Source organism: Lontra canadensis, unplaced genomic scaffold, assembly GCF_010015895.1.
Source record: "Lontra canadensis isolate GAN:19392208 unplaced genomic scaffold, GSC_riverotter_1.0 scaffold1, whole genome shotgun sequence".
Classification (NCBI taxonomy): domain Eukaryota; kingdom Metazoa; phylum Chordata; class Mammalia; order Carnivora; family Mustelidae; genus Lontra; species Lontra canadensis.
The window spans coordinates 121,950,864-121,978,259 of record NW_022630995.1 but is presented as its reverse complement, the minus strand read 5'-3'; the positions used below and the strand labels follow the sequence as shown (position 1 = coordinate 121,978,259).

At 35.0% G+C, this 27,396-nt stretch overlaps 1 protein-coding gene across 2 annotated transcripts; it reads left to right on the top strand.

The window, feature by feature from the left end:
• Nucleotides 1–6,914: 6,914 nt before the first annotated feature.
• PLRG1 (pleiotropic regulator 1) lies at nucleotides 6,915–24,138 on the top strand. 2 transcript variants are annotated; one of them, XM_032862601.1, is made up of 15 exons: nucleotides 6,915–6,985; nucleotides 8,314–8,420; nucleotides 9,445–9,587; nucleotides 10,472–10,525; nucleotides 11,369–11,462; nucleotides 11,664–11,751; nucleotides 14,389–14,490; nucleotides 15,725–15,817; nucleotides 17,954–18,103; nucleotides 18,187–18,288; nucleotides 18,831–18,933; nucleotides 19,609–19,717; nucleotides 20,698–20,837; nucleotides 21,331–21,524; nucleotides 22,350–24,138. In XM_032862601.1, the coding sequence occupies exons 1-15, from the start codon at nucleotides 6,977–6,979 to the stop codon at nucleotides 22,407–22,409; spliced, it is 1,548 nt and encodes a 515-aa protein (XP_032718492.1). In that variant the 5' UTR covers nucleotides 6,915–6,976; the 3' UTR covers nucleotides 22,410–24,138. The 2 variants fall into 2 exon arrangements, with proteins under 2 accessions (XP_032718492.1, XP_032718501.1); XM_032862610.1 differs by lacking the exon at nucleotides 6,915–6,985 and adding an exon at nucleotides 8,706–8,777 and having other exon boundaries at nucleotides 8,309–8,420.
• The last annotated feature ends 3,258 nt before the right edge of the window (nucleotides 24,139–27,396 follow it).

Below are 27,396 nucleotides of genomic sequence, written 5' to 3'. Positions count from 1 at the left end.
GAAAGCTCATTTTAGTAAGCTGTACAGGGTCTTGTGTTAATGATGTCAGATTCTTGCTGATTTGAAAAGACTATCTGATAAGAAGACTAAAACATTTTTTTTTCTTTTAAGGTAACATCATCAGACTACTACTTCATTTTCAAGCACTGAAACTAACAATAGAACCATTATTTAATTTTCAGAAGTTTGTTGATTTTCAAGTTTCTTCTTGTATTTAAAAGAATCTTGTACAACATTAAAATGAAAATGCTTTTAAATTCTCACCTTTTTCTACTCTAACTGGTATTCCTGCCATCATCAATAGGAAGGTGGAGGATGGAAACTACTAGAATGTTATGTTCCATAGGAGCAGAGACTTAATTTCATTTCACAAATAGTTCTTGAAAGCCTCCTATGTGATCAGTAGTATGCTAGACGCTGGGGACACATTTGAGAGCAAGACTGACATAACAGGCATTCAATAAAAAATTGGAGAATGAATGAGTGAACTACGTTTCCCTGAAACATGCCTCACAAGCCAATTCCTGATAATCATTTATTGCACTTAATTCTTAAAACCACTAAGTTCCTGGATGATGAAACTGAGGCTCTGAGAGGTTAAGCAAACCGGCCAAGGCATTCAGGTAGTAAACACAGGAACCAGGACTCGACCCAGGACTGTCTGAGCCTATAGTCCATGCTCTCCGCCCATTATGCCATACTGCCCCACAAAATATAAACATAAAGAATTTACCAGTAGTTTTTGTTTTTTTTGTTTGTTGTTGTTGTTATTTTGGCCAGCCCATGTCTTGGGGCTATACTGTCTCAGACCAGCTCACTCATTCTTAGCCTTTATTTGCACCTTGATATATGGGTGTGGGTGTGACTATTCTTGTTCATGGGAAAGGCATGACTAATCCAGTGATAATAACTGCGAGGTTTTTAAATTCCAGTTCTTGTTAGATATTTTTTCCTACTAAGTTACATACAGCTACACTAACATTCTAAAGTACCTGATATTACAAAGTAAACTACCATTATTTTCAAAGAGAAAAAAATATATTTGCAGATATTGATTATAAAAATACTTAAATTTTTTAAAATGTTGATGTTATTGGTGGAGGAGGAAGGGAGTACTATTTGTTCAGTTATATTTTCAGGTCAATAGTGCAGTGTTCTTCCCATCCTGATACTGTTACATAAGTCAAGGGCAGTAAATCAGTGACAGAGATTACAGATGATCTGTCCCGCCCAACAGCTCTCTGGCATGAGGGGCAGCCGTGTGGGCACTGATTGTCAATGCACTTGTTGATACCTCTACAATTCATGTCAGGCCTGGTCTATAGAACACAAGGCAATTTGTGTTCATCGAATATTTATAAAGCACTTACTATGTGGGAAGTAGTACACTAGGAGCCCAAGATATTTTGGTGAACAAGATACACATGTGCCCTCTAATCATGAAGCTTTATGTCTACAGAAACAGAAAATGAGAATTACTTGTAATAACATGCAATGAGCCTAAGTCATGGAAAGGTGAGGCTTTGGGAATAGTAACTTAGGGACCTAACCCTCCTTCAGAGGGAAAAGGGACTTGAAAGGACAAGGCTTTTGGGCTTGAAACTTATTCAGTTATTCTTTGAATAACTGTATGGTTTATGTGACATACTTGACACATGGTAGGTATTTTATAAATATCTGTGGAACAAGTTTACGAATGTATGAAAGAGTAAATGATTAAATGAATAAAATAATTCTCTTTGTCTACACAGCCATAGCATTTGAGAAACTATACTAAATCATTGTTGGTCTCTATTTTTCTTGTTTTATTCTGAGCTACATTTTGAGAACCACTATCCAAAAGGAAATTAATACTCAAGAGCTGCAGGCTAACTTGGACCAGAGCTTTGGTGGGCAAGCCTGAGACCAATATTGCAATGACACTTGTAATTGGTTAGTCATTTGCAATGGGAAAGCATATTGCAGGGAAGAAGAGTGGGGGCCCACATTGTACCTTGTACAGAGTCTTCCTCTATTGACTTGAAATTTATCAGTTTGCTTTCCTGAAGGAAGCTGGTATACGGCATGGCAATAGGGGGAAAACCAGCACATTTTATTCACCCCATGCCAATCATAAGAGCCAGAGAAAAGACAGAGATGCTCTTCTGGCTCCTGTCACATTGATACTCAAAAGCACAAGGCTATAATGGATACCCTTCAGAGTGCTGATCCCTTCACCTGGAACAACTCTTGAAGCATAGTGATCCAGTGGTCCTATTAGCATAGTGATACCCTGACCCTCTAGCTAGACACTTGAGCTGGTGGTAGACTCCTTCCCTAAACTAGCTCTATCAGCTTCTCTCCCCCAATTTAATGTTTTCAAAGGAAATAAGCAAATAATTGGGTTGACTAACCCGATGTCACATTTGTTTCAGCATTCCAGAGAGAGAGCCTACCAACCTTGGCAGCAGAAGTAATCAAAACCTCTAAACTTGACCATTTGATTATTCTGTCAAATTTTTGAGACCCCTGATGTCCTTCTAATAGTACCCATTCCCCTGTTATCTTTTGGTAAGTTCAGCTGAAGTGGCTTCTGGAGTTTGCTGAATTAAAATTAAATTAAAATCAAATTTTTAGGAATCAAACTATTTTTTAAGCATACATTTCACATTAGAAGGAAAAGCTGTGTTCAAACAATGCAATAAATCACTAAAGGTTTTTATACTTAAAGTATATAATACCAGCAGTAAAATCTGTAGAAAATAAAAATTTAAATTTTGTTTGGAATGTTTTAGTAGCATTCATTTAAAAAATCTTTCATTATTTAATAACTATTTCTTGAATTAAAAGTATTTTCCATAAAATGTCCTTGGGATTAGATTAATGGCATAGCAGACATTTATAATTTTGACTTTTCCAATGCAAGAATAACTGTCCATTTTCCTTGATTCAAATCTTTTTCGGGTGGTTTGTCCCTTAAATATTTTTCAGGTCTTGCACATTTTCATTTATTGCTGTTATAAATAAGATTATTTCCCCCATTACATTTTAACTGTATATATGAAAGCTATTGATTTTTTTATACTACTTTGTACTCTGCTCTCAGTGAATTCTCTTGTTGTTTCCAACAGCTTTTCCAGTTGATTTCTTGTTTGTTTGTTTAGGTATATGATCATACCATTTGCAAATACAGATAGTTTTACTTCATTATTTCCCATATTACACATACATTTCCTTTTTTGTCTAACTCTGTGACTAATATTTTCAGGAAAAAAATAAGTGTGGATAATAATAGCGATAGCAGGAATTTTTGTTTTGTGATGAAGGTAAGTTTTTAAAGTTTATCCATAAAAATAATGCTAGTTTTTGATAGTTTACTTTTAAAAGAAAGCTTTAAAATGCCTAAATTATAGTAAGAAAATATTGAAACAACCAAAATGCGTTATCTTCTTCATTATGGATGTCAAGAAGTTTTTTTGCCAACTAAACCCATTTTTGAAAAAAGAATATATTTTTACAAATAAATCAGTACCTTTTAGTTTAATGTCAGAACTATATAAACTAGATAAAATTTTGTACTAACTTACCTAAATATAGTGGATATACCTAAATATAATTCATTTTCATAAAACTTACAATGATCAGAAAGACTGTCCTCATACAAGCAATTCTCTGCCTTTCATACAGAAAAGGTTAAGATTAAATTGTTGAAATAGTGCATCTTTTCAGGAATAAGCACATAATATACACATACAATGATACACAGTATCTGTTACCTGCAACCCCACATCAAAATTAAGGTCTCAGTGCCTTCCATCCCCACATTTAAGTGTCTAAAACTTAACACCTTACTTATTCAATCATTCAACAAACACTGAAAGTCTTACCAGTTGCAAGTTATCCAAATACTGGGTGTGTGATAATGAGTATCACACCATATTCACCCATATGTCTATTGGGGAACACAGATAATTAAGTAAATATTATCATCAAACATGTTAACATATGAACTCAGCTGAGAAATCTGGAAATGTCACATTGCTATTTTTTTTCCACTATAAGCAAAAACACTCACATTTTTGCAAAATAGAAACACAAGAAAAGATAAAATATGAGTCGTGATCATATTCAATTTGGCACTTGTTTTTGTGACATTGGATGGGACTTCACACAATAGGAATAAACTGTGATAAGCAACTTCCCTTCTCTCTCTGTCACACATATACACCCCTTGCTAAGATATTTATAACTGACAGTGCAGCTTAATTAGGTACCAGGCCTTTGCAGGCATTGATCAGAATAGCTCCCTCACCGTTTCCGGTGATCCCAGAAGCTTTCCTCTTAACTCTGTTACTAGAAATCACTTGCTAACACTCCCTCAGCATTTGGGCCCATTCTCAATATTGTAATAAATGAAGACTGAACTCCTGGAAGAAACATCCAAGTATTCTTTTTAACTGGTTCTGACCTTATAAATTAAACAAGAAATGATAACATCCACCTTTTCTCCCTTTTGAATTAGTGAAGAACTACAAATCTGAAATTCATGGGGAAAAGGACCTATTGTGTCAAACAAGTCTAAAGAATATTGTATGTAAAGAGAGTAGTGTCTACAGAGATTATATATTTAAACTTCTAAACTGAGAGAAACAAGAAGAAATAAAATCCACCTTTTTATGAGTATAAAATCAGAAAACATTTTCAATAAAAAATCTGATGAAAAGATGAAAAGGACACTGAAATCTATATTCATGTGACCTCCTTTCACTATTTCAGGGCAAAGGACAAAAGTATCTGAAGAGAATGAAGGGATCTCATATACTGGTGAGTTAGAAAACTAGATTAAGTAATAAAGAGAAGAGCTTCCTTAAAATTTGCACTATTGGTTTTGCAGAGATTTCATATTTACATTAATAAATTATTCACCATAAGAGAAAAGCCTTACGAGGGTCAATCCTCCCGTCATTATAAAGAGCAGCAGTGACCCCTACTGCTCAAATAAGGCATCCCTGGGTGTCCACCAGCATAGAGATTCTATCTAGACCTTTCCTGGGTCCTAGATCTTTTCATGAATCCAAAGAAATCTATGGTTTGTTTTGAAAACAACACAAAACCCAGGTTCTGATATAAATATAAAATTTGCATTCAACATAGGTAATTCATAGATCCATGAACTACGTAAGTGGGTCACTGAGCTCTATTTGTCTATATAAAACTTTAAGGTGGTTAATATAATTCTATAGATTCAACAGAGCTTTTTAAAAGAAGGATAATCTAGTGCAATTTACTTTAGCTATTATAATTTATTATGAGTCTGGGTTTATGAAACTTTTCCAGGATGATTAACATGTTAATAGGCCCAACTAGGCATTTATTATATTGCCATAGATATACCAGAATATTGTATACATTTCTATAATTTTATTGCCTTTTAAAATCATATATTTTTTTTTACTTCATAGGACAATTTTATTTTTAATTCGTTCCCACTATTCTGGCCCATTTTTTTAATATATAGATAATTTTTTAACCTATTTACCATCACAGTGAGATGTCTAGTACATCAAATTCCATAATAACCTTCTAACCTGAACTTTTTGATACATACACCTGTGTTTTTCTTTTGCATTTCTATAAAATCATATTTTTTTGTATAGTTATTACTACCTATGGGAAAGATATAGCTTACCAAGTATATATTTTTACAATTACGGAATTTCTTTGCAAGTTCTACCAGTGGCCACTGTTACAGAAGATTAATTCATAGACCAAACAAACTCACACTCAAATTCAAAGATGATTGTATTTTCAAGTAGAAACATGATCTTAATGTTTGATTAATTAAAAATCAATGAATTTCTAATGAGATTATCAATTCATATTGCTTTACTTTTGGTAAGATTTTTTTCCCCTTTCAAAGAATGTGCTGTATGCTCTGGGTAGAAGATCAGTGGAACTGATTAGGTTAAGGAACAAGCAAGGCCAGTGAAATGTTTATCAAGTTTACAAGTGTCCATCTCCATCAATCTTTCTTTTTACATAGAAAAGTAATGGAGCAGGATTGACAGAAAACTGCATTTTACCTGAGTAAAAAAACAAGATAAAATACCGACACTTAGGCACCAAGATGTATATAAATAAAAATGGCTCAAGTCTGCAGTCGCGTCTTTCTTCCACCAGCTTTGAAAAGCTATACCCTGTCATTGTTGACGCCACATTAATTACCCAGACGACTAGGAGACGGCCAAAAATTATGCAGTTTTGAGATACTAAAAAAAAAAAAAAAAAACCTATGAAGCGTAAAATAAATTTGGGGGTTTGCTATATAATGCTAAAACGAAAAAACCTATGCAAACTTTCTCAAACTTTGCAATATTCGACAATATTCCCTCAACAAGTGTTAACTGGACAGGCTAAGTGGAATTGCTTTTAGGAGCTAAGGCTACAAATGCGTCAAAATGCTTCCAGACAAGTTTGGCCAAGTAGTGGAAGCAGGCGACGTAAATCACAGAGGTGAGCCCCAAAAGGACAGGACCATTTAAGTTTTAGGGAGGACCGGGATTGGCTCGCTCCAGACCCTCCCTAGAACTGATTCCTTAGGTTCGCTGGAAAAAAAAAAAAAAAAAAAAAAAAGAGAAAGAGAGAGAGATTAAACTTCGGGAAATACAGCGCAAACAACCATATCGCTAAACCAAACTATTTAAGTCTTACAATAAGGCAGAAACGTTATTTCAAGACTTCTACGGAGATGCGAGTGAGACCCTCACGTTACGAGGTACTAAAACCCTCCTACCTCGGGGCCAAGGCCACGCCCCCGAAGAAAAAGGCCCGCTTCTCGATCCCAGAAGGCCGTCGGGAGATCAGTACGCGTGCGCGGGTTGCGTCACATCCGGCGCCAGGGCGGTCGATTCCGGAAAGGACTGCACAGTTGTGGCAGCGGTTTTTGTGTTGCGGTTTAGCGTTTGTCTCTTGGAGCGGCGTGTTGTACGGCAGCATCATGGTCGAGGTAGAGTGGCATTTGGGCACTGAGGGGTCGTTCGCATCTGGAATGTGTTTCTTTGGCGGCTGACGTGGAAAAACGAAGGTGTTTGGCGTTTGGGCAGAGTAGAGCCTGCGAAGGGAGGCTCTCTGGTTGAGGCCGGGTAGTCTCTTCTTAAGCTTTTCTGGGATAGAGAGAGGCCGGATGGGAGCACTAGCTGGAAGTTATTCCTGGGCGAGAAGCCTGAGAGAATTTCTCAGTTCTTATTTGACCCTTGAAGTCGGCAGCGCTTCTGGATGCGTTGAATTCACCGTCTGCAGAATAGCGCCAATGGTTGTGTGTCCTAAAAGACTGGCAGCCCTTTCTGGTGTTAACTTTGTGCCTTCCTTCAGCTCTTCCCCAGGACAACCTGCCATTTTGAAGTTTTGCATCAGCTGTTTTGTTAGCCAGCCTTGTCCATCTTATCTCAGAAATATTTCTTGATTCTTGTCCATATCCACTGTCTTCTCCTTAATTCAGACCAACATCATCTTTTGTCTGGACAAGTGCATTTGCTCCCTTCTGGTGTTCTCGCTTCCATTTTAGTTACACTCTCCCCCCTCCGCAGATTGATCTGTTTAAAAATGTAAGTTGATCATGGCTTTTTTTTTTTTTTCTGCTTAAAATCCTTTTTTGGCCCCATGTTATTAGAGCAAAAGTGTAGACTATTGCAGAGATTAAAAAAAAATTCTTAATCTGATGTGCACTTTGTCTACCTTTGGAACCTCATTTCAGCATCACAGTCCACCTTCCTTTGGAGCATACACAGTTCTCTTGGAGCTCCTGCTTCATTGTTCTGTGTACATGGCATTTTCTCTCTGCCTGGATTGTTCTTGCCCCTACTGTGCACAAGGCTACCTCTCTTCTTAACTAATACCTCAGAGAGATCTTTCATAACTATCCTAAGTTCTTTCTCTGCCTCAGCCCCTTGCTTGTTTCCTTCATAGCACTTATTAAAATGTGTTGCCTGTTTTGTTTTCTCTTGAGCACTGGGACCATGGCTGCCTTTTCCTCATTCTTTTGCTAGCTTCTAGCACAGTACCTGCCAGACACATAGTGGGAGCTCAGTAAATATTTGCTGAATATGTGACTAAGCTCAGGCATCCCTTATTGGTATACCTGGGGCTCTGGCCAATGAGGAGTTTCCTCTACTTCTCTGAACTTGACTCCTATAGCTTGCTACAAATAGCTGTGGTGAGTGGTACAGAGCTTTTTACATATTTAAACATGTAAAGTGTATAACTAATTTGACTTTAATTTAGGTTATGATATGTGTAATTTGTAGTTAGGTATGTGATTCTGTTCTTTCTTTCTAGGAGGTACAGAAACATTCTGTGCACACACTTGTGTTCAGGTCATTGAAGAGAACGCATGACATGTTTGTAGCTGATAATGGAAAACCTGTGCCTTTGGATGAAGAGAGGTAGGTATTGTTCCTTTTCTGTTGCTAGAATATTTAAACTTCTCATGTTGGGGGAAGAGAGCAGGGAGAGGGGGACCTTTAAAGATTAGTGAGTGGTACTAACATAGGATATCTATTCAATAATGAATGGTGTTTGGGCATGATTTAAGCTGATTTAACTTTTTTTGGCCTTGTCTTTCACAGTAAAAAACCCATTAATTAATTGCATTTATAAATACCCAGTAATTAGGACAGTCCCTTTTAGGTGTTATATTTTATAATCAATCACTTTGTATGTGCTTTCAGCTTCCCGCTGCTCTCAGAGCCTTGCTGAGCTGAAATTGTACCTGGCCAGTACCTCTACTCCCATCTTTTCTCGTTAGTATGATGAAGATTTTTGAGTGGTGGCATATTTTTGGTTCTACATCTCCAGCTCCAGTCTGGGATTGCATTATGTGCAGTGTTCCTCCTTTGTCCTTTACCCTTCTTTTAAACTATATTTAATTCCTAAGACAAGCATTTATATTTAGTTTATAAAGTGAGCTACTCTTAAAATTAATATAGTAAGTGCATTTCTTTTAAAAAATATTGGACTAATTAAGTACTTTGATTAGTTCTAATTAATCTTTTTAGATACATCCAGTAAAGATTATGATAGAAGCTTTTACTATAGTTTTATATTTATACATTTGAAGGAAAGTATTTTGACTTTGAGGTTTTTACAAGGATATATTAGTTTCTATATATTTTTAAGTCAGACCCTTGATAATTTATCATGAAAGGTTTTATATTTATTGGTTAACAAACTAAAATGTTACTTAGACTTAATGGATGCTATGTGGTGGATTGTGAACAAAAGTGTGGAAATGCACTTCGAGCTTTTTAAAATACTATTTAATTTTAAAAACTTCATAGAATTTTTTTCTACATGATTAGGCAAACCTAGCTGTTTAAGTACTTGTGTTTCTTGGCTGAGTATATTTCCATGGGTTAATATATTTAAAGAACTCAGAGATACATTCTTATGTTCATAATTTTTAAATAGTCACAAACGGAAAATGGCAATCAAGCTGCGTAATGAGTATGGTCCTGTGTTGCATATGCCTACTTCAAAAGAAAACTTTAAAGAGAAATGTCCTCAGAATGCATCGGATTCATATGGTCATAAACAGTATCCTGCTAATCAAGGTGAGTGTGCGTTATCAAAAATATCAGGACTTTTATTTTAAAAAGGGAAAAATGAAATATTTTAGTGCCTGTCCCAAAAGGACTGATTAGAGCCGTATCCTGTTGAACAACTATATTGGTATTATAATGGAAGTCTTGATTTCCTCATTGGAGTAGTGAGTGAGATTATTGGTTTGGTGGATTTTTTCTTATAGGAAATAAAAAAGTGGTAGAATAATAATAACAGAGATTCTTAGGATATAGAGAAGGTCGCAGTGGTGACTAAAGGAAAAATTTCTAACCCAGGGGAAGACCATCTGTCTGTTTTGGCTATCATTCATAAAGGTGATATTAAGCACTGAAATTGCAGTGATTAAAGATAATCTAAGATTCCAGAGAAGTCATTTGCGTGGAAGAAAAACCAGAGTTGGTTGTTACTTGGTGGGATGATCTCTCTACAAGCCACTATAATTATACAGCTTTTTTTTTTTTTTTAAAGATTTTATTTATTTATTTGACAGACACAGATCGCAAGTAGGCAGAGAGGCAGGCAGAGAGAGAGAAGCAGGCTCCCCGTTGAGCAGAGAGCCTGATGCGGGGCTCGAACCCCGGACCCTGAGATCATGACCTGATCCGAAGGCAGAGGCCTTAACCCACTGAGCCACCCAGGTGCCCCTATACAGCTTTTTAAACATCATATTAGCAAATAGTCAAGGAAATTTCCTATGTACATGTTCCTCAGAAGTCAAAACAAAAATCAGTATATCTTGGTTCTGAACTTTGGGTTTAGTTGGGAAAATTTGAGCATTTTAGTTGTTAATTTAATATGCATTAAAAGAAATGATGCTTGTATATATGATAAATTTGCCACTGATGATGATGATGATTCCTCTTCCTTTTTTAAGGACAAGAAGTTGAATATTTGGTGACAGGTACACATCCATATCCACCAGGACCTGGTAAGTGAGCTGTAACATACTGGAAATATCTTACAGACATTTCCATGAATGAACCAGTAATGTGATTCTAATTGCCTATAAAATACAAGATAAGCTCAGTAGCCAGGCATCCAGGCACAGCTTTTTAGATGATAGTTAACTAATACTCAGTTTCATATCATTTCATTCAGCAAACATTCTTAAACATCTAGATTTTTTTTCAGGTGCTCTGCTGGGAATTCAAAGACACTAAGATTGCTCCAGGCTAAAAGATGCTTATATGGAGGTTTAAACAGACATGTTATTATCACTAAATTTAAAAAAGTGATAGAAGTGTTAGTGTAGAAGCAGGTGTGATAGAATGTCCACTAGATATTTGTGTGTGTAGACAGCTGGCACATAAATGGAGTGGCTAGTATAATGGTGTGGAGGACAAAAAGTTTCTAGTTCTAGGTTCTAGGTTCTAGTAATTTTAGAAGATGGAATTACCATATTGAAAGTACAGGCAAATTGTTGCTTCTTGTTTAGTAATTTACGTTTATTCTTGAAAACATTCTGTTCGTATTTGGGAACTGCTTAATTTTAATATCTGAAGGTAATGTCTCAAGATAATAGAAATTCAACTTTACTATCTTGGATATGTTAATACCAGGCTGCTTGTGGTTAAATCCAATTTGAGTTACCTGATTTTAAATTATATTTATTATAAAAAAATAGAAATAAAAGATAAAACATCAGAGAAATTTTTGTAATAATCATCTCCTGGAGATAATCACATGTTTTCTTCCAGTATTTTATTTTAAACCCCTGTAAGTGAAATCAAAGATAGCTACTAAAAGGAATTGATTTTTTTTTTTTTAACAGGGGTTGCTTTGACAGCAGATACTAAGATCCAGAGAATGCCAAGTGAATCAGCCGCACAGTCCTTAGCTGTAGCATTACCTTCTTCTCAGACCAGGTATGAAGTATTACGCTTACAATTATACAGATTTTGAAAGCATAATTCTGTGTTTACGTTTTTTCTCATTTTAAGATTTCTTTATAATTATATGTTATATGATATTTTCCTTTATCATTGCTTACAAAATTTGAAGAGTTGGTTCTGCACAACACATGACTGAAGACAATTACTTAGAATATGACATTTCTTTTGCCTCAGGGTTGATGCGAATCGTAATGCACCTGCTGGAGGTGAATACCGACATCCAGGGGCTTCTGACCGTTCACAGCCTGCAGGGATGACTCCAGTAAGTTTTTCTGTGTCAAATCACGCTGCAGATTTCCAACTTTTGGAACTTGTTGCTTTATTTCCTTTTATCCCAAGAGTCTTAGGTTAAATATTAAGTAAATGAAAAATTTTCCTCGCTTCTCATTAGATAACAGCTGACTGAGCCAGTTAATATTTCATAGCCCTAAAATTTAAGTTGCTAGTGATTTTGCATATCATTTAGAATTTAAAACTCAAATTCTGTGTCTGTTGCACATTGTACGTAATACTTAACGTTGATATAGTGTGATGTTACTCTTTGTTGTCCACTATTAAAAATACAAGGAATGCTATTCTGAAACGTGTATTGGTATGTGTTAGATAGGAAAATCTCTCTTTTTTTAAACTCTTAAGTTGGTTTATACAATTTGAGTTGAGTGCTGTTCGTAATGTAATATTCATAGGCTGTGCAGGTATATCTTATAAATGAATACTTAGAAATACAGAAGTTTATCTATCTGTAAGTTAAATGGCAGCTAATGTTACTGGTGAAAGTAATTATAAAAAGAATAACTGTGAAAATATCTAGTTTATTTTATCAGGCTGTCACTTGAGTAACTGCAGGCTAAATGAATGAATTTGTGGTCTTTCCACCACATTTCTTCTTTTGCCTCCATTCATAGATCTCTGCCCAGGCTTTCTGTCTCCTAAGGAGGAGGTAATATAAGCTTCTTGATGGTAGGAACTTATGGACTTAAGTATTTTTTGGGTGGATGGTTGGATGTTAATAGTAGATGGTACATCAGCTAGAATACCTTTTAAAATATTAGTTAAACTTCTCCAAAGGCAAGGGAAACAAAGGCAAAAATGAGCTATTGGGACTTCATTAAGATAAAAAGCTTTTTTTTTTTTTTTTTGAAGAGTTTATTTATTTATTTGACAGACAGAGATCACAAGTAGGCAGAGAGGCAGGTAGAGAGAGAGGAGGAAGCAGGCTCCCTGCTGCGCAGAGAGCCCGATACGGGGCTCGATCCCAGGACCCTGGGATCATGACCTGAGCCGAAGGCAGAGGCTTTAACCCACTGAGCCACCCAGGTGCCCTGATAAAAAGCTTCGGACAGCAAAGGAAATAGTTGACAAAACCAAAAGACAATCTACAAAATGGAAGAAGATATTTGCAAAAGTTTTATCAGATAAAGGGTTAGGATCCAAGATCTATAAAGAACATATCAAACTCAACACCCAAAAAACAATCCAGTCAAAAAAATGGTCAGAAGACATCAATGGACATTTCTTCAAAGAAGACATACAAATCACCAATAGACACATGAAAAAATGCTTAATGTCACTCGGCAGCAGGGAAATACAAATCAAAACCACAATGAGTTACCACTTCATGCCAGTCAGAATGGCTAAGATAAACCACTCAGGAAACAACAAATGTTGGAGAGCATGTGGAAAAAGAGGAACCCTCTTACATTGTTGGTGGGAATGTAGGCTGGTGCAGCCACTTTGGAAAACAGTATGGAGATTCCTCAAAAGGTTGAAAATAGAGCTACCTATGACCCAGCATTTGCAATACTAGGTATTTGCCCCTAAGATACAATGTAGTGATCCAAAGGGGCACCTGCACCCCAGTGTTGATAGCAGCAATGTCCATAGTAGCCAAACTCTGGAAGAGCCCAGATGTCCATCAACAGATGAATGGATGAAGAAGAGTGGTATATATACAGTGGAATATTACTCAGCCATCAAAAAAAAATGAAATTTTGCCATTTGCAATGACATGGATGGAGCTAGAGAGTGTTATACTAAGAGAAATAAGTCAGAGAAAGTTACCTAATTTTATTCGTGGAATTTAAGAAACAGAGAAGAACATTGAGGAAGGGAGGGAAAAATAAAACAAGATGAAATTAGAGAGGCAAACATAGGAGACTCTTAACCATAGGAAACAAACAGGGTTGTTGGAGGAGAGGGGGAATGGGGTTAATTGAGTGATGGGCATTAAGGGGGACACATGATGTAATCAGCACTGGGTGTTATATACAATTGATAAATCACTGAACTCTACCTCTGAAACTAGTAATATACTGCATGTTAATTAATTGAATTTATATTAAGAAAAATACTACTTAAATGTTTTTTTGGAAAATAAATAGTTTCTCCTTTTGCTATAAAGTCCATAATGTGAAAATACAACAACGAAAAGCAGTGACATTAATCCACTTACAATTACTCAAATAATAATAGAAGCTTACACAGAGCATTTAGAGTAGTTAACACTATTTTCACAGTAACTGTTTGAGGTAGGCACTGTTACTTCCATGTTACAAAGCAGGCACAGAGGTTATATAATTTTTACTTAAAGCCAGTCAGCTAGTAATTAGCAGAGCAGGGTTTATGAACCCATGCACAGTGATATGTGTTCTTAAGTCTAATGTTGTGCCTCTGAGATTTTTTAACTGATACTTAAAATTAACATATGGAAAATAAAGTTCTGAATCGAAGTCTCAGTTATGCCAACATTTTCTATTTATGCCATATTTTAATTGTCTTTTCCTCTTCAATTAAGAGAAAAAAAACTCATAAATCCCCTTTCTGAATTTTTCTTCTTTGAATGAATGTGAAATATTAGGTATGATATCTTTAACGATAGTGTAATCTGTTCTATATCTAGGCCGTTATGGAGGCTGGCAATGCCAAGAACTCTGCACTGATGGCTAAAAAAGCCCCCACAATGCCGAAACCCCAGTGGCACCCACCGTGGAAACTCTACAGGGTGAGTGAATATGTATATTACTCCACTGTAGGAATGATTATTGCTTTCCACTTACTAAGAGCTCAGGAATAGAATATGGAAGAAAAGGAGTGAATATGAGAACTGATAAAGTGATCTGAGATGGGATGTGGGAAGGGTTTTAGGCACAATCTTAAAAGACATCTTAGAAAGAGACTTCTTTAAGTAAAAGCCATGCACATATTTCCTGTAAAATAGAGTATAAAATGTTGACAAAATTATTAAAACGTGGAGAACAGATGAAATAAATTATCTAAGCATTTGAAGTATTTAATGTGAAGGCCAGGAGGAAGAACAACATATGATGATATTTCTTTCATTATTCTATTGATTATCATTTCAATTGTAGTAAATTTAAATGATTCAAGGGTCACCTGGGTGGCTCAATTGTTAAGCTCTGCCTTTGGCTCAGGTCAGAGTCCCGCAGTCCTGGGATTGAGCCCCACATTGAGTTCCCTACTCAACTGGGAACCTGCTTTTCCCTCTCCCTGCCTGCTGCTCCCCCTGTTTGGGCTCTTTCTCTCTGGCAAATAACTAAAATCTTAAAAAAAAAAAAAAAAAAAAAAAAAAAAAGATTCAAAATGTACTAGATCTGAAATGAAACATATATAGTAGGAAAACCATAGCTATACAAAATATATACGTTGAATTTTAGTTCTCTAGTTACATACTAAAATAGCCTTTCTTTTGGTGTACATACCAAGTAAATTTTAAGAGACGTATAAATTTGGGTAATCACTGCCACAGTCAGTGTATAGAAGTTCCAACACACAAAAAACAGTCCTGCACTATTATTTTGTAGTCATACCATTCTGTACCCCTGGCAACTGTTCATCTGTTACCCATACTATAGTGGTGTTTTCTCAATTTTGTTATATAATGGAATTACAAAGTATGTACCTTTTGAGACTGACTTCCTTCTTTCCTTCAGCTTAATGCCTTTGAGAGTCTGCCAAATTGTGGCATATATATTCCTCTTTATTGCTGAGTGGTATTCCATTGTATAGCTATGTCATAGTTCGTGTATATCTGTTTACTGATTGAAGGTAATTTAGTATTTATAATTCTAAAATCTAATTGTTAAATAATTGTATAATGTATTTGAAGATACAAGGAGCGGCTGTTCAAACTTGACTTATGTGTCATGAGTTGATATTGAATAAACTTTAACTTAACGTCTAATGAGTCTGCCCATTCTACGTTTTGTTTTACACAGGTGATTAGTGGGCATCTTGGCTGGGTTCGCTGTATTGCTGTAGAACCTGGAAATCAGTGGTTCGTAACTGGATCTGCTGACAGAACTATAAAGGTAATAGGAAGAAAAAGAATTTATGACTTTGTATTTGCTCCATAAATTTAATCTTTTATTGTTATTGGAATTGCTATTGGAGTTCCTGTGATTTCTTAGACCTGAGTATGGAGTAAAATTTGTTATCTTTATCAGTTCAGTGTTTCAAGTATGTTTGGAAAGTGGTATTTAAATAACAGGTTTTTTTCCAAACAGTACATATTCTCTATCTACCACTAAAACCTTGATATTTAACATTTTTTCAACTCTGGTTATAGAATTCAAGCATGCTTATATATAAAAAGTGTGGAAAATACAGAAAAGTATTAAAGAACACAGACCCATACATAATCCAACACTGTCAGATAATCTGAACAAGTTTCTTTTTAAGTATTTATTTCTGTGCCTATGTGTCATTACATTTTCTTCTGAGCTTTTTTATATGTGTATAAATATGTATCTTTAAAAAATCATGATGGGGGCGTCTGGGTTGCTCAGTCAGTTAAGCGACTGACTCTCGGTTTCAGCTTAGGTCCTGATCTCAGGGTTGTGAGATCAGGCCCCACGTCAGGCTCTGCACTCGGCATAGAATCTGCTTGAGACTCTCTCTCTTCCCTTTGCTCCACCCACCCTTCCCCTGTATGCACACGCTCTCTCTCAAATATTAAAAAAAATACAAAAAATCACAATTGATATGTAATTTTGTACTCTGCTTTTTTCCTCCTTAGTATATCAGAGGCATATTTTTGTATAAAAGTGAACATTTTTTTAAATGGTTTCATGATACATCATTTAGATAATCTATACTCTTCCTATTGTTAGACATCAAAGTTTTTAGTGTCTTGATTTTCACTATCACAAGTACTGCTGTAATTTTTGTGCATAAAGTTTTTTGCTGTATTTTAAGTTATTTTGTTATGATAGATTCCCAGAAATGGAATTAATGGGTCAAACATTTTTGAAGTTGATACCCAAAGTACAAATTACTTTCCAAAATGGGTGAATTGTTACTTGCAATGTATGAGAGGATCCTTTTCAACACACTGTGTGTCTTTAAAAATATCTACTAACATGTTAAACAGAAGTGGTTATCTAATCTTTTAAAAACTGTCCATAAAAAATTTCTAGTGGGGTTGAACTTTTGATACCCAGTAAAGCTGTTCTTAAGGCTTTCAGCATGTATGTATTTTTTTATTGAGGTGTAATTGATGTACAATATTATGTTAGTTTTGGGTGTCCAACATAATGATACTGTATTTGTGTATATTGTGAAATCACTGCAACAAATCTAGTTAACATCTGTCACCATACATAGTTACAGAACTTTTTTTATATTTTTATATATTTTTATGTGGGATATATTTTTATATTTTTATATATTTTATAGTGGGAACTTTTAAGATCTACTCTCTTAACAAATTTTAAATATGCAGTGCAGTATTATTAACTATAATTGCCAGGCTGAACATTATATCCCCATGACTTACCTATTTTACAACTGGAAGTTTGTACATTTGACTCTTTACCCATTTCACCCACTCCCCACCCTCATCACTGGCAACCACTAATCTGTTCTCTGTATCTGTGAGCTTGTTTTTTTTTGTTTGTTTGTTTTTAGAGTTCACATATCAGCGAAATCACATAATATTTGTCTTTCTTGGTCTGACTTACTTCACATAGCATAACACACTTGAAGTTCATCCATATTGTAAATGGCAAGATTTCATTCTTTTTCATGCCTGAATGATCGTACATTGTGTGTGTGTGCGTGCGTGCACACGTGCACACACACACATTTTTTAAATCCATCCATTGATGGACATTTAGATTGTTTCTGTAGGGTTTTGTTGTCTTTTTTTTTCTAAGTTGTTGCCATCCTTGCTTAAGTTAATATGGTAGTCATACTTTCATCATCTGCGATACCTTTTAGATGTTAAGATTTTGATTTTGTCACTTACTGCAAATAATTTCCCAGTTTGAATGTGCTTTTTAATTGTTTTCCCCTGCTTAACAAGAGAGATTAGTGGGAAATTATTTTGCAAATTTTAAAGTTTTGTATGTTTATACTTTTAGTTTGTGAAGATTTAATTTTAACATTAAGAATCTAAAAATTTGCTTTGAAATAATTAAGAAAAATTAAATATTCTTTCATTGCAGATTTGGGACTTGGCTAGTGGCAAATTAAAACTGTCATTAACTGGGCACATTAGTACAGTGCGTGGTGTGATAGTAAGCTCACGGAGCCCTTACCTGTTCTCCTGTGGAGAAGACAAACAAGTCAAATGCTGGGATCTCGAATATAATAAGGTAAGTTTGGAGTTAAGGATTTAAAACATTAAGAACCACTGGTTTTCTTTATAGATATTTTAACTCTCCTGCTTTATTTTTAGGTTATAAGGCACTATCATGGACATCTGAGTGCAGTGTATGGTTTGGATTTGCACCCAACAATTGATGTGCTGGTGACCTGTAGTCGGGATTCCACTGCACGGGTAAGTGGAATAGAGCTTTGTGTTTCTTTGTAAACATATTGCATCTTACACTATGCATATTTGGTTAGGGAGTCTTATATTATTTGTTGGAGTATTAAAGATAGATGTCTTCACCAGCAGTAGCCCAGTCCCTCAGTTTCTTGGCATGTATGTTTTTCTACCTTCATTTTCAGTGCTGTGGCTTCATCATGTTTATTATTGGGAGTGCCCTGCCTCTGAAGTAGGACACTCACGCATTTTTTCCATCACTGCAGTAGTTTCCATTAGCTCTTTCCTTCAGTAGTCTCATTATGCCCATTCTTAACACTTTCCACTTTCAGTACCCTGATCTTTTAGTTTTTTTTTTTTTTTTTTTTCCTGTCCGCTGCCTCCAGTCTACATTCCCCATCCAGCTTACATATCATTATCTTTTCTTTGAAATGATTTTTCATTCCATTCAGGCACGGTTGTCTGGTAAATTCCCAGCCTTGAATTGGTCCAGTTACCTGCCCAAGATATGAATACCTGTTCTCTCTGATGGTATGTCTCTTGTGTTTTTACAGATTTGGGATGTGAGAACTAAAGCCAGTGTACATACGTTATCTGGACATACCAATGCAGTTGCTACAGTGAGGTGTCAAGCTGCAGAACCACAGATTATTACTGGTATAATTGATACTGTCTAAGTTTACAGTTTGATCAGAATGCGTTATGATTATACATTACACTTTTCATATTCACTATGACTCTTGCTTTGTTACAGAGGGTACATTGTATTTGATTGTTTTTATCTCATACTCTTTACTCATTTCATAGGATATATTTACCTATCATAGACTATGTCATACACGGTGTCATGCAACGTCTGACTAGAAAATGGTGCTGTGAGATACATTCAGACATTGTTTCATAGTATCAAAATTACTAGTCTAGGAAACAAACTAAAAGACAAAATACCCAGAGACCAATAACCTTTAGAGCTGGTTTGAGTCTTGCTTTGCTAATGATAAGATTAATAATAGACCTTTAAGAGTAGAAAATAATTTCTTCACTTGATGTATTTTTTTAATTAAAAATCATTTGTTTTTTTCCTTCCCCTATCATTAGGGGAACTACTGGTGTTTGTTCTAGCTGTTCAGTTGACAGTGTTTTAGGCACTTACTTCATTTTTTTTAATTTAAAACCAACCTATAAGTTTGGAACTGTAAAGTAATGAGCCAGGAGTTGGTATGACTTTCATGTAGTATATATGTGTCTATGGAAAACTCATTCATATGTTATGTTTAATTTTTGCATAATTTTTCTTGGTCTATATTTTGTGGATGTGTGTTTTCATTATAGGAAGCCATGATACTACAATACGATTATGGGATTTGGTGGCTGGAAAAACAAGAGTCACATTAACAAATCACAAAAAATCAGTCAGGGCTGTGGTTTTACATCCAAGACAGTAAGTACATTTTCTTAATTAGCTTGTCTTTTTTCTTCCATTTTTAGAATAAGTATAGAAATACCAACATTAGTGCTACTTTGGTAGGTGTTTAGCTATTGTCATTTCCAGGCCTGTGCCACTTACGAACATGGATTTCTTTCATTTTTCTTGTGTAGTATTTTGCTTCATGACCTATATATAATGAGGGAAATTTTCCACAAGGTGAAAAATGAGAGTGTCAGATGAGACCATATAAATAAATCATGGCTAAAAGCTGCATGTCAAAGTAGAGGCTAAAAGAAGATGGATTTAGTGTTTGACAGAAATGTTATTGGATACTGAGATATACATAGAATAGTTTAATTCTTAAGGAGGAAGTTAGTATACATAGAAAAAAAGAGTAGGAACCCTGAACATTATAATCAGGGTGTCCATAGAGGAGCATAAGATCTCAATCTGTTCCTTGTATCACATCACCCTGACACTTTTCTGGCCATGATGATTTTTTTTTCTGTCCTCCCTCTCCCTCTTATCCATTATTTCCTTCCTCCCTTTCTCTGTCTTCCTCGCTCCCTTTCTTCCTCTGGTTCACTTCCTTTTTCTCTCTCTTCCTCTTGCCCTCTGTTTCTTCCATTCATTTCCTTTCTTCATAGAGTCCCCTCTCGCTCTCTTGCTCTGTCCAGAATAGTTTCATAACCCCTTGCCCTTAATGTGAATCTAGAGGTTTGTACATTTGTTGCTTTAGCTCAGTGGAGAGCATTGGAGAAAGGACAAAGATTAATCTAGGACTTAAAATACATTAAAAATAATTTGAAGATCTGATTTAACTTGGAACAAATGTCTTCGTATTTTACCTCTTGGTATGACAATAATATTTTGCTACAACTATATAGATCCATAACTACATACGTAGAATATAACCATAAAAAGCTTTCTAAATTCACCATTTTACTTAACTTGGTTTACTTAGTCGTGAATTCTTTTTCATCTTATTTCAGTTATACATTTGCATCTGGTTCTCCCGATAATATAAAACAGTGGAAATTCCCTGATGGAAGTTTTATTCAAAATCTTTCCGGTCATAATGCTATTATTAACACATTGACAGTGAATTCCGATGGAGTGCTTGTTTCTGGAGGTAAAGTAAGGTTTTAATAATAAATGTGTTTTAGTTTGTCATTTTTTCTTTTAGTAAATGAGTAAACATTTATAAAATTTCTAAGCCATCCCACCTAAGTATTATAGCAGAACTTGCCTGATTAATGTGTATTTGGTTGTTCCCATGTGTGTTCATGCATGTTTGTGATACATGCAGCATATTTCATAGTTTAGTCTTCTTTGAGTTCCCACGTGATAAATCTAACCTATTCATGCTGAGAATTACCTAAATTTTGGTTACGTATTCCAGAACTAGATAGCATTTTGTGGTGCTTTTTGAGCTCTATAATAAATTCTGGATTAGCCACAAATGAACATAGACAAACCAATATTAAGAGAAGCTGGATTGCCTATGTCTTAGAACTCTATTTAGTCTTTATGGGCATGGTGCCTGACTCATGGATGGTGCTTAAATGCTTGCCAAGCTGAATTGTTCAAAGGAAACCACGTTTAATTAGATTTTTTCCTTTAAGCTGACAATGGCACTATGCATCTTTGGGACTGGAGAACTGGCTACAATTTCCAGAGAGTTCATGCAGCTGTGCAGCCTGGATCTTTGGACAGTGAATCAGGAATATTTGCCTGTGCTTTTGATCAGTCTGAAAGTCGGTTACTAACAGCTGAAGCTGATAAAACCATTAAAGTGTATAAAGAAGATGATACAGCGGTAAGTTTACTATTTCACATATATTTTGAAGTAAAGTAAGTCAACCATACCAATTTTGCAAGTACTTTCTCATTTTAAAGTTATTGAAATTATCAGAAAGGAAAATGATCTTCATAGTATTAAGGTATTTGTCATCTTTTTAAAAAAAATTTTTTATTTATTTATTTATTTTTATAAACATATAATATATTTTTATCCCCAGGGGTACAGGTCTGTGAATCGCCAGGTTTACACACTTCACAGCACTCACCATAGCACATACCCTCCCCAATGTCCATAACCCCACCCCCCTCTCCCAAGCCCCCTCCCCCCAGCAACCCTCAGTTTGTTTTGTGAGATTAAGAGTCACTTATGGTTTGTCTCCCTCCCAATCCCATCTTGTGGTATTTGTCATCTTGAATAATGTCTGCTCATAGATTTCTGTATTGGTTTTGTTGATGCCAGTGAATCCATAGTTTTAATTTTATCTTTACTACAATTACTCGGGAAAATCTTACACAAATAAATTGCTATGCAAATTAACTTTAAAATCGTAAGCTTTGGTATTACTAGAATACCTAAATAGTAATTTTATTAGACTTGAAAAATCATGAACTGAATTTGTAGTGAACCCATTCATTCTTTATTAGGTTCAGATGATGCAAAAGTTTGTCAGCTATTCCTAAAATTGTTGAAGAACTTCTAAAAATATAATGCCAATCAATATAATATATAAATCAATATAATAATATAAGAAGAGATGCCTTATTTTTGTTAGGAAGAGAGTTTTAATATAAAGCAAATTAATAATACTTTGTTTTAACTTCTTTAATTTTTTGTTTCCAGACAGAAGAAACTCATCCAGTCAGCTGGAAGCCAGAAATTATCAAGAGAAAGAGATTTTAATATGGCATTATCTTCATGGTGGCTCCTTTTTTTTTTTCTTTAAAAAAAAAAAAAAAAAACTTCGTGTTGATGAGAATATCCAGTCATTTTGTGCTCTGGCTAGGAATATAAAGCAGAAACTCACATGCTTAAATGATTCCTGTTTCATATTTTATAATAAACTGCCTCCCCCATGTTGTTATTTCCAAAATAAATAGAGATCCTAGGAAGTAAGATGCAGATATCAAGCCTGTGTAGGTTTGTTAAACATGACTATTCTAAAAGTAGAATTGTCAGTTTTATTAAAAGACCTTTTTAAAAAAAACTTAAACTGCTTACCATAATAAGGACTTGTTTCAAGGGGAGCAGTTGCATTTGGGGGGGGGGGCTTTGTTTTTGTTTTCGCTGTAGTCCTTTAAGAACTAGTATCTGACTAATAATTGGGGATTAAAGGATTAGAAGTCTTACTTATGTATGTTTATTCCACAAACAGTTTTTCAAGTGCATGTTCTACAAAGTTCTGCACTGGATGCTGTTCAGGAGACAGCCAAGTAAGATGTATATCCTCCATCACCCTAGTTAGCTTATTACAGAAGTGCTATAATAGAGATAGAGGCAAAAAGCTGGAGTAGTGCAGGAAAAGACCATCACTTTTTCCCAGAGAGCATTGTGGAAGACTTCATAGAGTCTGGGTATATGAGCTGAGTCTTGAGAGGGCAGAGAGGGAAACTGGTATCCTAGGATGAGGCATACAGTGAATGAAACCACACCTGTAAAACGGGGTGTGTTCTAGGAGCAAAGAATTGTCGGCTGCTGTTGAGTAATGAGTACAGCTGGTTGGTGGTAGAGAAAGCTCGTTTGGAGTTTGGATTTTATTCTACAAGCAGTAGGATACCAATATAGGTATCAAAACCTGGACGAATTAATGAGATACCAGTGGAGGTATTGGAAGCTGTGGCAAGCAAGGGCTGCAGTCTTTTTGAAGACTTTCTGGAAAAGTGTTAAGTTGCTGATACCTATTCCTTATGGTAAATAGGAGTTTTCAAAGCCCTGCCCTTAGGATCCTAATTCCCCATCAGTCAAGAAACTGTGCCCACTTTCACTTTCTATAGTTAGAAAACACAGTTACAAGAACAATTGATAGAGATTTTTATTCAAATTTAAAAATGCACCATAATTTTGAACAAATATTTCTAAATTATACATACCCCATCTTGCATGCTGTAGGTGGGAATATAATTTTATAATCTGTAGGAGGGTTGTTTTTCAGAGTATATTGAAAATGCTCAAAGCGTTTGGCTAATTCTCCATTAAAGATATTAGGAAACTGCCCAGTATGAATAATCTGACAAGTGTACACAAGCAAGTTTACTGCACCTTTATTCTTTAATTATTAAAACTAGCTCAGATGTCCTATCAATAAGGGATGGTTTAATAGATTATGGTACATTCATGTAATTTATTTCTATCCATTAAAAGTGAGGAATGTCTCTGGACTTACAATAAGGTGTCCAAACTTTACTCTTAGGTAAAAGTTGTGGAAGCATTTTTTTGTAGATTAACTTGTTAATGCTTTAAAAAATAATGGGATAGTAATACCACATTGTTAACAATGGCTTTGTGAGGGAGTAAAATTGTGGGAGAACTTTCATGATTGGCTTTATATATTTCTATAATGTTTTAATTTTCTATAAGCATGTATTTTGTAAGCTTAAATAAAGAAATCCACTACACTTGCATCCCTGAAAAATTCTCATATGCCTTCTAATAGGAGAAAAATAGAGCTGAATAGGGTCCCATCCCTAAAGGCCAAAAAGAAATTTACTGCTAGTACAAGGAGGTGAAAAAGATAGCTTTTACTATCCTGCCTAGCAAAGCTTCAACTGTTGTTTATTATGCACTAGAATCAGATTCTGAATAGCATTTAAGAAATCCATTTCCCTGCTTCGTGCTATCTTGTATTACGGTGTTCTCAGATTCTCTTGCAAAAATTGCATCTACCATGTGTTCATGAACCCTGTGGAATTTTAGGCAGAATTTCATGCATGTGCTCTTTTTTTTTTTTTTTTTTTTTTTTTTTGGCCCACTTGATAGAACCCCAACTCAGGATAAGCCCAAGTCTCTTATTGTGCCTGTCTCGTATGTACCCAAGCTGTAGAATGTTACCAGAGGAAACCAGCTGTGCTAACTGGACTCATTGTTTATTTATGACCACATACCTCAAGTGGGCCATTAACAGTGACCACACAGACATTCCTGTCTTCTGCCTCCTGTTGCAAAGGATGAACTCTCACCCACCTAAAAACAATTCCAAATGTATAGTATCACTAGACTTAACATTCCCTTATAAGTATGCACTTACTCTATTCCCTTTTATAGCCAAACTCCCTGAATTTGCTTAACTTCCTATGTTCCTCACTTCCCAGTCTCTAAACTGACTCCAGTCCAAAAATAGTCAAATGTGTTTAAACGTTGTTCTTAGAGAAATGGAAGAAATTTAGTATGAAGTTGATAGGAAATAATGAAATAGAAAAGATACAGAGTAAGCCTGAATGGTGATTTTTTTTCCTTTTTTTTTGGTACAAAAAGTAGAAATTAGATAAACCAATCAAGAAACAAATACAAGAATCATAAATACCCTAACAAAAACAAAAGGGGGAGAGATAATTGTGTCCAATTCCATGCCATATTTAAAAAGCAAAATAAAGTAGTTAATTTTAAAGAGAAATATATGGCAGATTCCAGAAGATACAGAAAACCTAAATAGGTTAAGTATCCTAGATGAAATAGTTCATAGAGGAATTAACCCCTACCACCTACCCACATCACTAAGTGCATTAAACTTCAAAGTGGAATTCTAATTTCAATGCACTATAAGTTTTTATAGGATCTAAATAAAGCTTTTATGTGTTTTAAAATGTGAATATATAAAAAATATCCAAGTCCAATGATGCACAAATGAAATGATTTTATCTTGCATGTGAATATTGATGGGAAAATCCTTACTAAAGGCAAAGAATCAAGTATCACTCATCCAAGTGAAGTTTGAAAGTGCAAGGAAGTTTCATTATTAGCAAGTAATATAATTCATATTATAGTGAATATAGAAAAACATCTTTATGATGACACAGGGGCATTTCAGTATAACTTGAAATGCATACTTCATTAAATAGAAACAAAACCTATTACTGTAGGAACAGATGGGTATTTTTAAAAACTTGATTAAATACAACTATGCTGCGACAGGTTGTTGATTGGGAGATACTTGGGATATTCCTATTAATACCAGAAACAAGACAGGGATGTGCATATCAGTGTCTAGCTTTTTAGAGAAGATTTCTGGACTTCTTTAACTTTTCTGGAAGTCGTTGAGATGATGTAGAGGTATAATAATTGGAAAGCAGGGAAATAACATGATCATTGTTGGCAGATGATTATACACTTGGAAAACTTAATAAGAGAACTGAAAGACTTAGAATAGGCATATTGAGTAAGAGCTTGGTACAGAACTGAGAACTCAAAAATCAATAAGCAGTAAGAGCTAATAAAAAAATAAAAAACCCTCATATGAAATGACCAAAAGACTTGGAATAAAATTGAAGTGTGCAAGTCCTGTCTGAAGAGACTTTCAAAATCCTCCTTTAGGGATAGAAAAGAAGCCTTGGTTAAATAAAAAGCATTTTACAGTCCTGGGTTAGAAACTTCATGCTGTCATTTCCCTTGAAATTCTATTAACTCAATCCCAATAAAATTACCTATTGTATTTTTTTTAGAATTGGACAAGCTGATTTTTAGTTCTTATAGAAAATTTTTAAAAAGCAGCAACACCAAAGATAATCTTGAAAACACAAAAAGGGGGGAGGGAACTAATTTGGTATTGCTACATGATCAATGGAATGGAGTAGGGTCCAGAAATAGACCCAAATACAAATGATAATTATGTGTATGAGTAAGGTAGCCTAACATAAGATGCTCAATCATACTTAAACCCAAATTTAAAACTACAGTAAAAGCTACAGTATTCACCAATAAGGATGTCAAAGTTAAAAAAAAAAAAGTGATAGTAATATACGTAGAGGTGGTGTAGGAAATAATTTTTTCTATTGCGCTGGTCCAGAAAATGCATAGGTGAGATTTTGTATTAGCAATACTTCTTAAAATCACACATTTTAACCCAGAAATTCTAGTTCTAATGTGCTTGAGTTTGTGAGAAATGTGTATTCATTGTTTACAATAGAAAAATATTGAAAGACATGATTACAGACTTCAAGCTAAAGAAGAGACGTAGATCTGAGAAAGTCATAGTCTTATGTTAATGATGCCTTGCCTTGCATGTTTACATTTTACACAAAGCTGTCTTGTCTGTGATTACGTATGATCCCTTAAGACTTTGAGAAGTAAGTTGGACTAATATTCCCATTTTACAGTTGCAGAATCAGCCTAGTGGGCTCTCAAACCATGATAACATGTGTGAGAGCCCAGGGTTTTTGTTTTTGTTTTAAATCTCTGTTCCATTTCTCTTGCTAGGAAATGACACTGTCTTATAATTTCTTATTAATTTCCATAAGAGTTGACTTTCCATTGATTTAAAGGGCACTTTAGGGGAAGAGTAAAGCAAATATTTATGTTTCTCCTGAACTGACAGCATTCTTAGCTAAAAGCAACATTGGTTCTAGCAATGGCCTCAGTCCATATACCTTTCCAGCAATTCAGTGCTTAATACATATATTCTTAAATCTATCTATATATTTACCTATTCATCTACCACTCATTTTTCTATCCATCATCTGTCTAAATTTACCTTGAAGTTAAGGAAATGCGTATTTGTGGACTAATATTTATTACTGGGATTCTTCTAAATTAGTAAAGTCTTTAAGGATTTGGAGATTTGGGAGATTTTAGGGGAGAGGATTACTGATTTGAGGATGCTTGTGTATTTGTTGAACATTTTTTTTTTTTTTAGTTCATACACACTTAATAGGTGTTATAGAAATTGCCAAAATTATAG

Excerpts from the sequence above, each read along its gene's own strand:
- PLRG1 (XM_032862601.1), top strand. Across the intron at positions 18,934-19,608 it reads AGAACCACAGATTATTACTG|GAAGCCATGATACTACAATA; the intron begins GTATAATTGATA and ends TTTTCATTATAG. Across the intron at positions 21,525-22,349 it reads ATAAAGAAGATGATACAGCG|ACAGAAGAAACTCATCCAGT; the intron begins GTAAGTTTACTA and ends TTTTGTTTCCAG.